At 38.0% G+C, this 16,008-nt stretch overlaps 1 protein-coding gene across 6 annotated transcripts in view; it reads left to right on the top strand.

The window, feature by feature from the left end:
• The window catches only part of FBXW11 (F-box and WD repeat domain containing 11), a 90,100-nt gene extending 74,548 nt beyond the window's left edge, over positions 1-15,552 (top strand). For all 6 annotated transcript variants that reach the window (XM_072630968.1, XM_072630966.1, XM_072630970.1 and 3 more), the window contains 8 exons: positions 1,994-2,131; positions 3,265-3,383; positions 4,461-4,710; positions 5,700-5,818; positions 7,038-7,148; positions 7,805-7,883; positions 8,840-9,026; positions 13,046-15,552. In XM_072630968.1, the coding sequence (XP_072487069.1) occupies positions 1,994-2,131; positions 3,265-3,383; positions 4,461-4,710; positions 5,700-5,818; positions 7,038-7,148; positions 7,805-7,883; positions 8,840-9,001 (978 nt within the window). In that variant the 3' untranslated portion in view covers positions 9,002-9,026; positions 13,046-15,552. The remainder of the gene's footprint in view (positions 1-1,993; positions 2,132-3,264; positions 3,384-4,460; positions 4,711-5,699; positions 5,819-7,037; positions 7,149-7,804; positions 7,884-8,839; positions 9,027-13,045) is intronic.
• Positions 15,553-16,008: the final 456 nt, after the last annotated feature.

Genomic DNA, 16,008 nt, shown 5'->3' with positions numbered 1-16,008 from the left:
AATGGCCACCTTTTTGAAACTTCCTGAAATGATCCATCTAATCCTGTAATATTTATCAGACTTACAGTTTTTATGAAAACAAAATATTTTACAGAATTTTAGAAATTGATCCACCTCCTGATATTCCAAAGTTGACGTGGCCCTTAAGAGTTCATCTCTTCTTTAACCCCCTATGCTGGTAGTACTGTCAACTATCTAGTTGATTGCTTGTCTGTTACCTTCTTGAAAACCTTGAACATCAAGGCCCCATGTCATTCTAACAGACAGGTTGGTCTTCCTTTTGTTCATCTTTGAGCTGTTTAAAAATTTTTCTCTATTTCTTTCCTCTCCCATTACATATTCTTTCTTTGACTTGAGCTCATTGCGTCTTGTAGGGATCTGTGCCTTTAAAGATGACTTAGTGACAGAAGGAAACTGCACCCTCTCCCCAGGATCGCCTTATCATGTGGAGGACACATCTGTCAATCCTACATATCCATAATCATTGGTGGCTCAGTGCCCTCATGGTGCTGGGAACTTCAGGGACCTTGTTAGGAAACCTTTGGGGGGCCCCTGGGTTAGAATATTGTAACCCTTCTGCTATGAATGCCAGACATAAAATGTATTATTTATCACACCTGTCTCCACCATCTCCAAGTACTGGTTTTAGTTTGTAAAATTATTTATGGCTTCGAACCACATAAAAATTGTTTATCTGGTCAGCCCTCAATTCTCTGCACTAATGGAGGGTAGCAGAGATGGGGAGAGACCCAAAGAACAAGTAATTTATAAATCATTTCTACTCAGCTCTGTGAGTGCATTTGTGCATAGATTTGCTTCTGAGTGTATAGGGTATTCTGGGAAATCACTGTAAATAATGAAATTGTTCTTTGATGCTTTGACTCAAGAGAATATAGGAATTTGCTTAATTTCCTCGTCTTGATGTCTTATTGCATTCCATCCTTTTATCTGTTCCTTGCTGCTAAGCCCTCTCTCAAGTGTAGGGATTGGTTTCAGTGTTTGGAAGACTTTCCCATGGCTTGTAAAATATGAGTAGCTACAGATTGACCATAAGATATCAAAAAAGCCAGTAATTCAGTGCTTTCTGTGATATCTCCCTCCATTGATAGTGTGATAGTGCCTCAGTTGGAAGAGACCTCAGCTTGTACAGTACATCCCTGCCCCAGCAAATAATAATTAACACAGTTAAGCCAGTACTGTTGAGGATAAATAACCCTTTCAGTAATAGCCTTATTTCAACCTTTAGTTCTTATTTATAGATTCTGAATTTCAAGGCCTAGTAGAGTAGACTTAGGTTTTCTTAGGAGAACAACTTTGCATGCCCTTTAATCCTTAAAAATCATCCTGTATAGATTAATCTTTCTAAAACACGGTTTTGCAGGTATCACTCCCCTTCTCAAAAACCGGTGGTTTCCAGTTGCCTGTAGAATAAACTCCATTTATCACAAACTATCTGGTATCATTACTTATCTTTCTTACATATCCTGTTTCCTCAAGTAAGGTGCAGTTTCCTCAAAGGCAGGGATCTAATCCCTATACACATAAAGTAGTTCCATAAACTCACATGTATGGGGGATATATTTGAATCTTTTATCATGCTTTATTAGCTATTAGGCAATTGGAAATACTTATTTCATTTAAATATACATATGTGTATATGTGTATGTATCTATGTAGATATATGCATATATAGATATATACATACATATACATGCTATGGGTGGAAAGAAGATTATTTTAATTAGATTGGATTCTCAGGGTCATTTTTTCCTCAGCTAGAAAATAAAGATCACTGAAAAATCTTTTTACAGTTGCTTGTTAAGTGAAAAATAGAGCAGAATAACCGTTTGCATGAGTTTACTCATAGATAGTTGTTCACATATGTAACCTAGAAATCCATGGTTTGACATTTCTGGAAATGGTGTAAAATTCTGTAACTAAACTGAATAATTTTTTCCCTCATAAAAAAAATCTCCTACCGTTTTCTTCCTAGACTATAGAATCTAATTGGAGGTGTGGGAGACATAACTTGCAGAGAATTCAGTGCCGCTCTGAAAATAGTAAAGGTGTCTACTGTTTACAGTATGATGATGAAAAGATTATCAGTGGCTTAAGGGATAACTCTATTAAGGTGAGTGTATTGGGTCTTTTTAGAATTGCAATTATTAATTTGGTATCATGTGATGACAATTTTTCTCTTTAGTCCGGATGACTTAATGTGCCTACCCTTCTTATCCCTGGCAGCTTTTTATGTGGACCAGAGCCACATACTGATAGTTTTCTTATACTTATCCAGGCCTTTGTATTACCTTGCTCTCCTCCAAAGACAAGAGACATGCACTCCACACTCCCCACGCAGACATGGCACTCAAGAGTTTTAAACTCCCATTGTCAAATATAAAGAAAATGCCAGACTTAGCCTTTTTTGGTCAGACTGTTAGTAAGCATAAATTGCTGTTGGAATGAGTCACTGAATTAATTGCCTGTTCTGCCAAAATGTCATTAGCATTTTCAGTAATGCCGCAAAAATAACGGTTGACCCATCTACAAAATTTCAGTTCACTTTTAAGTACATAAAACTGACTTTAACTGTATTTCTCTAATACAGATTTGAAGTCATGTCTCACTTTGTGTTCAATATCCTAGAGGTCAGACTTTTTGGAAGCTTCATTTTCAGGCTTAACAGAACATTGAACTTTTTTTTTCATGGGTTCTTTAACCAAGGTCAAGTGCAGGAAAATCTTGTGATTTCCAAGTATCTGAAGAGAGACCAGTCTGAATTAAGAGACTATCTAAAGAAATAGTTTAATTCTTTTGATGAATTTTAAAGCCTTATATAATTTTTTTTGGTCAGAGATATGCAACATATGATGACTGTAAGAATAATTTGCAATTAGCATTACACAACAATATTTTTTTTCTTTAAAATCCATGATTGCTTTGTATTAAATATTTGACTTTTGTGCTCACTAGTCAGTTCCGTATAAAGATTTCACCTTTCCCACAGAACCTTAAGTGACTAGATACCCTCTTATCTCTCTTGACTTGGTTATCGGTGCAAAAGTTAAAAAGGCAAGGGACACAGATGCTTTAAAGGAGAGCCTGGACTACTAATGAGTTGGCAAAAAGCCAACAATACTCTGAAATATTGTTATATACCTCTCCTTCCTGGTAGTAGAAGTGTTTATCAAGTAAGTGAAGCAATTGCGTTTTCAAGAAAGTGATTTGCTAACATTTTGCGTGATTGGCCTTGCATCTCAACAGATTTGGGATAAAACCAGCTTGGAATGTTTGAAAATACTAACAGGACACACAGGCTCAGTCCTTTGTCTGCAGTATGATGAGAGGGTCATTGTAACTGGCTCCTCAGACTCCACAGTAAGGTGAGCACAGTAAGGCCGCAGAGTTGAGCCAACCTGCATGTCTGAAAAGATGTCTTGCTTCCTTCCCCCTGCCCTTTTGGGATTTTTTTCCCTGGTATTGTCTGTCGGCCACTCTCCTGCTTTCCTTCTCTGTGCAGCTTTGTAATCTGACCTGGTCTTTTTCATGCCTTCAACTATATCTAGTGTTGCCTACTACTTCTGTCACTGTTTACTTGGCAGTGAAGCTGGGGTCTAGCCTGTGGCCTGGGCCCCTGGGTCAGGGAGGCAGTTACAAGAAGAGATGGTCTGGGGAGACAGCATGTTGGGTTGGAAAGAACACACTGGATTTAGAATCATGAAACCTGGGTTTGAGTCTCAGGTCTGTCACATTTGTGTCACCTTGGGAAAATCACTTCCTTTCTGAAGGACTTGATTTCCTCATCTTTAAGATAGCTGTGTGGTTTTTTAGGTTCCTTTTAGATTTAAAAATCATCCTGTGAACTCTCCCCTCAATCCTAGTTGAGCAGAAAGAAAGATGATTGGGAGGCCTGCAAGCAGGCTACCAAGCGCTGGGGTGCCAGGAGGGTTGATGTGGGGAATAAAACAGCACAGGGGGCCTCTGGACTTCAAAAGGTAAATTGTAACTTTGACTAAACCCAGTCAGAAGAAAAATGTCTTTGTGGTTTAAAGAACTTAATGCCTGAAGCTGTTACTTGCTTCCTACCTATCTCTCTTCCATTATACTAATCTCACCACTTCTCTACAACTATGGCCAATAGGAAAGTTGCTTATAATATCACTTGAGGTTTGAGGGGCCCAGACAGATCTTTAAGCCATAAACAAGCAGTCCTCTACCTATGTACGTTGTCAGATTCGGTCACCGTATCTGTTGATCTTATTCAACATTTTGTCCCCCTTCCTTAAAAAGGCAAGTAATGGTATTTTAGGAAATGGGGGTAGTAAGGATTTGGGGAAACTTTTAAAAATAGAAAATACTCACATGTACGTGCATTTGCTGATACTGAGATAGGTCCACAGCATGAAGAAAAAGTATTTTTCACAAGTTCAACTTAGCATCATACTTTTCTCTTCCTTTAGAGTTTGGGATGTGAACACAGGAGAAGTTCTGAATACATTGATCCACCACAATGAGGCAGTCCTCCACCTGCGCTTCAGCAATGGCTTAATGGTGACTTGTTCAAAGGACAGGTCCATTGCAGTGTGGGACATGGCGTCACCCACTGATATCACACTTCGACGCGTATTGGTTGGCCACCGAGCAGCAGTTAATGTGGTTGACTTTGATGACAAGTATATTGTCTCTGCTTCTGGTGACAGGACCATTAAAGTAAGTTTAAGGGGGGAAAAATCTTGATTTGCCTTCATAAATTTATTGTTCAGTAACTCAGGACAGGGGAACATGGGTGGATTTTATACCAGGGTGGAACTGGCAGTACACAGAGAAAACCCCTTTCAGTATCCTCAGAGTGCCCCCTTCTGGTCACTTCACCCTCTGTGCTCTTGGAGTCCCAGGCAAGAGGGATGAAAAAGTGTCACATAAGTAACCTTTCAGCATATGTTGAAAATGTGTCCTGTTAGTGGGCTGTTTTGTGGGGTGAGGTGTGTGTGTGAGAGAGAGAGAGAGAGATTTATGCATGTACACACGTGCCAGATGTATGAACACAAAAAGATGTGTACACACACACTAGGGGATATATAATATGGATATATTCATCCATAAGAAGGTAGAGGAATCTCACAGGCTGTACACGTTTAGCTGAGTAAGAGATGGAATGTGGAACAAGTAGAGCGGCCTTAGGCGGCTTGGTTCCTTTGTACCCCTCATCTCTCTTCCACTGAAGTACTTTGTTGTGTGAATGTCTTATGCAAATGATTTCATAAATTACAAATTATTCTACATAAATAGGGTTATGAGTCATTGAAAAGGGCAGAGACAGTGACAGGAAAGACAAGAATGGGTGGGGCCCACACGTAAAAAAGGCACCACATAGGTCTGTGGTCAGTTAGCCTTTGAAGGAAAGACATAAGAATGCCTGGGCTGGGAGGGATCCTGGCCTTAGGCAAGTGAGTGTCTAAACCCTCTTAGAGGATCTCTGGGGAGGGAGATTCCATAACTTCCCTTTGTATTCTAAGCCAGTGTTTTATCCCTGGCAGGCAAAAAACCTTTCTCTACATCCAACTTGCCCTCCAGGCTTCCAGTTTTTAGGTTTTTAGATTGTGTTTTATAACCAAATGTTCTTCAAACCTGTAATTTTTTTAAAGTACTATGGAAATATTTTTTATTAAGTTATTAAAAAATTATAATTTATTACGCAGGTCTGGAGCACAAGTACTTGTGAATTTGTGCGTACTCTGAATGGGCACAAGCGTGGCATTGCCTGCCTGCAGTATAGGGATCGACTAGTTGTAAGTGGGTCCTCAGACAATACCATTAGGTGAGTGGAAATGATTCTCTACCGTGTTCAGAGTTTTACACAAATAATGGTCACTTGGGATTTATGTCCCAAACACTTTAAGATTTGCAGGCAAAATAAAGATTGTATTTAGTTTTTGGAAGACACCTTTTAGTCTCCTATGTACCTGTTTGATTTACAACAGACTCTAAAATTCTGTGGACTTTTGACTTAAAGATTGAATCTTAGGACAATGCTTTTCATTTTGGACGTGATGCTCATTATCTTTGGCAGCGAATAAACATTAGAAATCATCGTTTTGGCTGCCTTAGTTTTGCTGGTACTCTTGAACTTTAGTTATGCAGTGCTGAGCTGCTACTCATTCAGACTAGATCAGAGACACTGCTGCATATTAAGAATGCTAAGAACTTTTGTTTGAAGATGTAGTCAGGGTGTAGTTCTGGACGAGTAGCATGACAAGGTTACTCTAGAGTTGACCATTGGAGCCATGTTCCATATTCTTGGTCTTCTATTCCGCCCCCCCCCCCCTTTTTTTTTTTGGTTGCTGTTATTTGTGTTAGTCTCTCTGTCTCTTTTTTAAAGATAGCCTAGAAAATCAGTGAGTAATATATAAGCTAAAAGAATAGTTAATAAAAATCCTTCTAACATCAATATTTGCCAGGGAAATCAGATTAAGAATAGGGGGATGGATTTATCCACTGCATTTAAATCTCTTGTCATTACCTAACTGATAGGCATCTCTCAGAGACTGGGAAACAAACTTGTTCCTGGTCCAGGTCAAGGAAAAGACAATAATCTCAGCCTCACTTGCAGGCCTTTTAAGGAATGTGGAATCCACCAGCCTTGTTTTTTTGTATTACGTTTCATCATCCCTTAGCTTGTGTGGAGCCTCTATCTAGTTGACAGTGTTTTGTGTCCCGTAAGGAGGGGAGAAAGGGAGTGGGGGCAATTTCCGCTTTGTGGCATTGGTATATGGGTTGGCATTAGAGAACCTTGATCCACCGCCATGTGCAGACCTCTCCCTCCCTACACAGAATTTACCCAGAATATATTTGACCACATTCTCTTACCAGTAACTAAGAATCAGAATCAAGTGCAACACAAGTACTCATAGTTAAAACATTCCACAAGCAGTACTTTGTATGTTGTATGTTATAATCCTGTATTATGGGATGATGAGGCAGAGTATTCTCTGCATCATATGTGTCACTTGCATGACAATGCTTATTTCTTATTTAAGGCTATGGGATATTGAATGCGGTGCATGTTTGAGGGTTTTAGAAGGACATGAAGAATTAGTCCGCTGCATCAGATTTGATAACAAGAGGATTGTGAGCGGAGCCTACGATGGGTATGTGTTTAAAACAAATGACTATATTGTTATAATTACATCAGTGGTGACCTTATAACTATAAGAAATATAAGAACTAGAAGTTCCTGGCTAGTAATTTTTCTTCCAATAACATTTCCCTGTCCAGAAGGCCTGTGGGTGGCAAAATAACATCATTAGAGCCTGTAGAGCTCAAATTAGACCTAGCGGTCCGTTGACTTACAAGGTAACTGTTGTTACTAAATGTCATCTCTATAGTCTATCCCCTCCAGGCTAAAAGATAGGGTGGCCCAGAGAAAAAGACCATAATACTTCCTTCAGTAAAATTTGGAAACTTTATCTTTACACACTGACTGTGTGAATCACTGTTCTGATGCTAAAATAAATAAGGATGATCCCTATCTTTAATGAGCTTAATTTGGTGAGGGGCAGGGGGAGAGAAAAGCAGGATGGAGAAATAAGACACACATCCAAAGTGAAATGTATTAAATTCATATATATTGCAAAATGCACATTTACCTTCAGCTGTGAAAATTCGAGAGCAAACACTATAAATTCCACTTTTTTAAGCAGAAAGAATGAGCGTTGAACCCAAATCAAGTTTTCTGTTTCCGTCTTTTTATTGTGTTCCTTTTCTGCTCAGTAAAATCTTAATTCACATTATTTTTATGTTATAGAAAAATTAAGGTTTGGGATTTGCAAGCTGCTCTTGACCCCCGGGCACCAGCAAGCACATTATGTTTGCGTACATTGGTGGTATGTATTTTTTCACTTATATGTATTGAGGCCATATGCAGAAACATGTCTGTTTGCAGGTGAATTTACATCACAAGTTAAAGGTCTTAAATCTTTCATGCCTTAAAAAGTACCTTCAAATGAATTTGTTTTGTTAACCCGAATTAGAGAGAACTTGATATCTCTGTTCTAGCAAGCCTTTTTCCAAACTATATTGACCCTGGAGTTGGAACTGAATAACCGTAAATGCTTCTTTGAACTTGGGGCAGTCTTCTGGCCATTAAAAGTAGGAATGCCTACTTCCAAAAAGGAAGGGTTCCAAAACAGCTAAAAATGTAGGGCACAGATATAAAACTATGGAGTAGAAGAAGAAATGTGCTCTTGGAATAGAGAACAAAGTATTCAAATGATGGCTTCTGCAGTAAAGTTCAGAGGCCATTTAATGCAAAAGTTCTTACCCAATTTTGTGTCATGGGTCGTTTGGTAGTTAAATGAAGCCTAGGGATCTCTTCTCAGAATCATATTTTTAAATACATTAAAACTTTTAGAATTATAAAGGAAGCCATTTATATTTAAATAAAGATATAAATCCTCCATGGACCTTTATTGATTAAGAAGCACTCATCTTAGTCTGATATTCTCATCCTACGGATTAGGAAATCCAGTCCTGAAAAGGGGAAATGACTTAACTACACAGAATCCCATAGCTGGAAGGAACTTTGTCTTCTTCTAGTCCAGTCTTTACCAAATCATGAATCTTGTCTGTGGAATCCTTTACACCGAGACTTGACTTGAAGAGTTCCCAGTGACAGGGAAATCATTGTTCCCCATAGACAGCCCACTCTGCTATGTTCTAGAAAGTCTACCAGGAAACTAGTAAAAACAACAGCAGTGTGTCCTCATGCTAAAAGCCACAGTATGGAGAATTCTAGAAAGTTTATATCTTACTTCATTAATGAACCTGTTTGGTTTTACAGGAACATTCTGGACGGGTGTTTCGACTGCAGTTTGATGAATTTCAGATCATTAGTAGTTCGCACGATGACACTATTCTGATTTGGGATTTCCTAAATGTCCCTCCCAGTGCCCAGAATGAGACTCGCTCTCCCTCTAGAACATACACTTACATCTCCAGATAACAGTCTGCACTTTTACCCACATCAGGTATGCTTTTTTATTTGCTATTCCCAGTTGTGTTTGCCATTTGCTAATAAATTGTAGTGATTCAACTGCTTCATATGTGATGTTATACAGGTTGAGTCATCATTATCAGGTCATTTTCTCTAAATGCTTCTAGTCACTGTTAGAGACCTCAGGAAATCAGGAGAGCAAAGCTCTTTGGATTCTTCTTTGAGTTTCCCTTGTGTCTTTCCTCCTACCCTTTTGATAGAATGTATTTATTAAGCCTGTTCAATGTGTTGGGTTTACAAACACAAAAAGCAGGTCAGTCCTACCTTCAAGGAGAGAGAGAGAAAAGAAGTGTGTGTGTGTGTGTGTTTGGTAAGTCATAGAGGTTTTGAGTGGGAATCATAGGGGTCCATTCAAATTGCCACTCCTTTTCCAAAAGCAATGATGATATTGACTTGATGCCTCAGAGGAAGTGCTAGAAAGAAGGAAGAGTGTGGAGGAAAGGGGAATATATGGGTTGGAAAGTGGTCAGGGTAAAAGAGTGTGGCTAGGGTTCTGGCAGGGGTAGGTATGATAAGTTTTCACCTGTCAGGACAGCCTGGCCCAAGAGGGTGATTTCCTTAAGTCCTCTGGGACATGATCTCTGAAATTCCCTTTAGAGAATGTGGGAGCAGTAGTCACACATCACTCTTCTTTGTGCCTCGTTTAAAAAAAAATTTTTTTAAATCCAGTGCTAAAAGATAACCATATAGAGGAGAATTCTCTGCCCCTTGTCTAGACCAAAAAGAGGAAGTAAAAGAATGCTCTCATAACTACTGGCAGATTTCTTTGAATCCAGATTTTGTGTCATCAGAACCAAATACACGGTCACTTTTCAAAGTTCTAGCTTTATGACGCTTTGCTTCTTGGAGACTGATGAGAATCTATAGCATTTTTAATGGGAATTATTCTTTCTTTACAATCTCCTCTCCTTGGATAAATTGATTTTATTAGTAGGTTCACCTTACTAATTGAAAACCAAAGGTTTTCATCACATTCAATGTTTACTGAATAGAACTGTATACTTAGATATTGTGGAGAGTCATGAAGGAAGAACACAAGATTCTTCACTGACATTAGGAAACCTACCTTCAAATGGGGTTAGATGAACCTCACAAATGTCAAAAAACCTCAACAGTACAAACATAGAGCTATGGAGATGCTCTTGCAAATGTTGAGTCTTCCTGAGAAGAGGGGAAATACAGTTTCTGATATATTCACATATTCTGAAAGTTCTCACCTTGGGAAAGCACAAAATTCAAGTAAATTTGAGACTTGAAAAAAAATTTTCAGTTTCATTTTAATACCTTCCTCTAATAAAATGTCACACATTCAATACATTTTTGAATAGCTCCCTGGTTTATAAGGTCTCAAATAGGATTCCTTTAGTTGAGGTGTGATAATCACCTTTGTTTATCTCAGGAAGGAAGAAAGTGTGTGTGTGTGTGTGTGTGTGTGTGTGTGTGTGTGTGTGTGTTACCCATTCAAGAAGTCAAAAAACAACTCTGTAAAGATCACTCCCTACAGTGTTTTGTTATGACGATAAACTGTAAATCAGTGGAAAATGTTATCTGCTCTTTCAGGTGGTAGGTCCCAAAGACCTAATACAAGCAATGAACCTCTTTTACAAGGTTCCAAATGTGTTTGCTTCTTCAAAGCAAATTGCTTTTGACAACCCTGGCAGTCAGCTACAAGGATTTTATTGCCTTTTTTTGAATTCTTTTCATTTATTGTAACATGACAAAAATTGTTACCATATGATATGCTAAGATGCTAAGATCTAAGCGCTACAAGAAAAATCCCACTCTTAAAGATGATTTCACTGTTACAGAAGTGAAAGTCTCCCAGCTAAAATCTAGTAAGGCAGGTCCTTTGCTCAGGAAATGTAGGAATTAGATTTATTCAGAGATTCTTTAATGCTCGTTTATCTCCAGCAGAAAATACTTCTGGGCTATTGTTTTTATTTCCCAATTTTGTGGGCTTTTTTTAAATTAAAAATGTTAAAATGGTCTTTCTTCATTACTATATTATTTTTAGTACATTCTGAAGACAGCTTACCAGACCCACAGACACAAAGGAAGGTAGTTTAATGGATAATAATGTTATCTATGCTACTTCTTTTAAATTGTAAGATACTGAAATACTACATACTTTAAATTTGTATTTCACATGTGTTCCAAACAAAGGAACACATAAAATTTGCTTTCATCTGGAATACGTGAGGAATAGTATATCCTTGTTACTTGTATTATGGTTTACTGAGACATGTAGCATAAGTTGCATTGCCAGTTGGAAAGAATGAGAATATAGTTAGAGGTGTCCAAGGATCTTAGGGTATGTCCAAGTCACCATTGTGAAAGTTGAGCAGCATTGTATAGTAAAATGATTGTGATTACTTGGGCTTTAGGGTTGCCTGGATTCTGGAAATTCTAAGCTTAATGTAGTTTTTGGTTATAGAGAAACCAACATAATGATGTCTCATTGCATAACACCTCTCTATTAAGATAATGATTCTGATTGTACACATTTCCCTAGCACTTTAGGATTTACAACACATTTCCCTTACAAAAACTCTGGGAAATAGGTAGTATAAACATTTTTATTTATCCTCATCTTACAAAAGAGAAAGTTGTGTTCAGAGCAGTTTAAGTAAATTACCCAAGATTTTGTAATCTAGTAAGTGCCAGAGCCCAAGCTCAAATCCAGGTCTCTAGGATCACTATACTGTGCTGCCTCCATGCCCCCCCAACCCCACCTCTGTCACATATCAGAATAAGATCATATAGAACCATACTCCACATCCTATAGTGAAGACTAGAAGAATTTTGGTATTAAAAGAGATCCGTGTGGGTCAGGGACTTCAAGGCTAGTTTTGCCAAGGAGATATGAATGAAATCAGTAAAGGTGATCAGCAAAGATTTAATGAGTTGAATTTAGTTGAATATTTAAAATCATAGACTCACATTTTTCTAAAGGAAGGTGGCTTGTAAACATTTAAGGGATTAAAACTTCCTATGAAATTAAGACACAACATTTGGACTTTCTGGCGGCAGCTCATTCCAATACATTATAAAAATTTGATTGAGGAGTTTTAGAGCTAGAAAAAACATGAGAGATCATCTGCTCTGACCCTCTCCTTTCGCATACAGAGAAATTGAAGCCCAACACACTGCCCATGGTGACTTAATGAATTGAGGACATAGCCAACCGTAGAACGAAGTTTTCTTTCTCCCAGCATAATGCTTTTCCAATATATCATTGCCTTTTCCAATGAAATTTCTTACAAATACAGTAAATTTTGTACGTTGCATTCTGTTGACAGAAATTCCCTGGCAGTTGTCATTCTTATACTTCTGCAATGGTAATTAAAACTCATAACAATGAAAACTTCCTCTCAGAGCTGTCCCAGAATGGAATTGATTGCTTCAGGAAAGAGGTTTTCCCACCACTGGAAGTCTTCAAGTGGAGACTTGATAGGTAGCCAGCTTCAGGAAGGTTGTAGATAATTCTGGTCAGGTGTAGATTGGACTGGATTAATAACCTCTGAGGGCTTCCTTCTGATTCAGGTTCTCTGATTCTATGTGATCATGGTCTTGAAATACCTTCTGAATCATCGAAGAAAGATTAAATGCTATAGTTCTATTGTCAACATATTTTATCCACACCCAGTAACACTTGGAGGTTTACTAAGTGCTTTGCAGATGCTATCTCATTTGATCCTCACCTGAGAGGTAGCTGTGATGATTATCCCCTTATAACAGATAAGAAAAGTAAGACCAGGAAATGACCCACTCAGGGTCATCACGTAGCTATCAAGTGTCAGAGGCAGGATTTGAATTCTGGTTTTCCTTTCTGACTCCCAAGTTCAGCACTCTACACACTGTGCTGGTAGTCCTATTTCCCAGAATATTTGATTAGATTATACTGAAAAGAGAAGGCTTTGTATTTGGATGGTAGTGGGGGGGTAATGCAAAGGTAAATGTCAAGACATTTAATGTGTCTGTTCTTCATTTTAGGGTTCCATAGTCTTGAACTACTGGCTACACAGCTATCACATGCCCACGAGTGTTCGTTCACAGCTGAGTATGAAGTTGGAATTGGTTCTAGATGCTGTGTAGATGCAAAGCAGCACAACTCTAAATTCTCCTCATTTTTTTTGCGATCTCTGACTCCTGACTGTTTACTTGGAGGCATTTATGACCGTCATGTTGACTTCAAGTAGATAAGAAAATGCCTGAACTTCCCTGCCATGAAAAAACCTAATGCTTCAACTGTAAATTTTTCATATAAACTGAATTTACAATCTGTTTTACAGAAGTAAATGAAAATTCAAGAAAAGACTTGGCCTAATTTATATTGCTTTGCACTTTGGTCTGACTTTAAAGAACAGCATCACATTCTCCGATGAAATTTGGGTGCCAAACACATGCCCAGAATGTACATTGTTCCTTTTGGAAGTCGGCATCCTCCTTTTGACTGTACGAGTTACTCTGCATCGAGAACTTGTTTTATAAGGAGTGTGTTGGACGTTTGGGAATATTTCTGGATTGTTTAATAATATTTTGGATTTTACTTTATTTCTGCTCCACTTCTTTTAATTTAAAGAATTGTAAACCAGATGATATTATCTGCCAACTGGTAATATGGCACTGGCTTTTCTTTTATTAATACCCTCTCTTCCTGCTTTCCTCTGTTTTACTGATATTTGATATAGTCATACCTTTACATGAGTGCTTGCCTCCTAATTTAAAATACTGTGTCAGCATGTAGATAGAATGTACATAACAGTTTAACCTCAAGGTGTATGGAGTCAGGGCCTCCTGATCCCGAGACACTAATGCATACTGTATTAGCACTTAGCCAAGGGAGATTCTCAATGACTGGCACCCAGGGGTTCATGTGGATTATCTAGAATCCTCTGTGCAGTATTCATAAGATTTTTTTTATGGGAACTATGTTTTAAAAATGTAATTTCTAAGTTTAAAAAAATTAAAATATTTTGTTTCTGTTCTGTAGTATGTATAATAGATGTACCTTAAAAAAATTTTTTTTTGTTTGTTTCCTTAATGATACTCTGAAGTACTTACAAGTTAGCTTTTTTTGATAGCATTTACTTGGCTCCACAATTGAACGATGTCCTGAGTCAAAATTTAAATGTATTTATATTTTTAATTTTACTCTATCTGAATTGAAGTAGATGCTTAGTCAAGAGAGGAGACTCTGTTGGCTCCCATGTCTCTTTCTGGGTCTAGACTCTGTCTGGTATTTAGGCCCTAGCCCCAGGCCAGTGCTTGGTGTGTGTGCTGGTGTGTGTGGCTCCTTTGTAGTTTTGTTTTTGGACATCTCCTTCGTCAGAAGGCCTCCATCTTAGGTTGCAAGGCTTTCCTTGTCTTTCATTTTCAGTCTCGTGTATTTAGTGGCATGCTTCTGCGGGAAGGGATTACTCACAAATGTCATTTCTCTTGATTTGATTCATATGACTGCAGTTTTCAGCAAATGATTTTGTTTTGTTACCCTTAGCTTCCAAATGCACTCAAATTCAAGTAGGTATGAATGACATTGTCACATTGACTGTCTGTGCAGATCATATTGGCACTGAAGTGTCAGCTGCCGCTCTTTTTTCATGTACAATGTTATGTTTTATTTGTCCTTTGACATTTGTTTTAATCCAGGAATGTCCATGGTATTTAAAGGACCAATAAATTAATATTAAAATGCAGTGAACAAGCATGGCTAACAGTGGCATCCTCTTGTGAATCAAACCTCTTCCCAGTGAAAGCACACACAGATACTACCAAAGGGCAGATTGCTTTGCTATATTTTATCCTTTGCATTGAGACAAGTGTTGGGATCAATGTGTAGTTTCTTTTTCTTTCTTTCTTTCTTTTCTTCAGTTAAATCTTTCTTCTTTATGTTACAAGTAATTTCTTTCTTCGAAATGATAAAACCTCAAAGTGCAGAAGTAAGGTCACAGTTTTGTAAGCTTGACAGTAGTTCGTGGAAGTGGCTTACTTTTAACCCTTTTCATCTTATAGCTTTAATATTAAACCGGCTAAGAAAAGATGTTCTTGCAGCCCAGAAGAAAATGGCAAATTCTTTCTCAGAGAGCAGTGTCCTTTTTTATGCATGTGTAAAATGGAAATTTCTCATTTTCCTTGGGAGATCTTGGTGTTTGAACGTGCACACAACTTTTGGATTGTGCTTATTAAACCATAGCGAGTGGACTACTCTATCTTTGGCACTCAAGGAATCTGACTTCGGGGATTCATAGTAGCAATTTCTGGCTGCACTCTGGATTTTGGTTTTGCTAACTTCAGCAACTGTACATTACTGCTATATTAATGTTTCAAAGCACTGGGATAGTCTACTTCTAACTTGTAATTAATTATGTTTGCCAATTATCTGTTCGAAATAAGTTTGTGTCTGAACAGCTTATTGAAGCTGTTAAATTGTACAGATATTGTTCATGACCTAAAGCTTTGTACTGTGGAATGTGCTTAATAAAAAAAAAAGTTTGACCTTTGTCCAGAAAATTGCTAACTAATATTATCAAAGAAAGTACAGGCATTCTGCCTTACGGCTAATCTGGCTTCATGCGTTTGTTACTCAGATACTAATTTGAAGCTAATAATCTTAATAAAATATTTCTCCTCTACTGCTCTGTTAAGGAATTTGTAAAAAAAAATACTGTAATATGTTATCAATAATTCAGTGACATGCAACTGAGGCTTATGGATTTTTTTTTAAACATCTGCGTTGTAAAATGAGGTGGAAGGTCAAGTGCTTTCAGCATAGGAGAGCCGTGCCTCTGGTGATGCAATTCCATGCCTTGAAAAGTATTAGCTAGAAAGCTGACTTGAACCTTGTGGGTTGCGGGGTTAGGCTATCCCATACCTCTCCTTGGCAGGGCTGCCTTCCTCCATATGCACGATTGCTCCCCCAGAATATTGAGCTTCATAGTTCTAGGTGAAATATGAAA

This window comes from Notamacropus eugenii, chromosome 1 (assembly GCF_028372415.1).
Source record: "Notamacropus eugenii isolate mMacEug1 chromosome 1, mMacEug1.pri_v2, whole genome shotgun sequence".
Taxonomy (NCBI): Eukaryota; Metazoa; Chordata; class Mammalia; order Diprotodontia; family Macropodidae; genus Notamacropus; species Notamacropus eugenii.
This window is presented reverse-complemented; position numbering and strand designations above follow the sequence as displayed.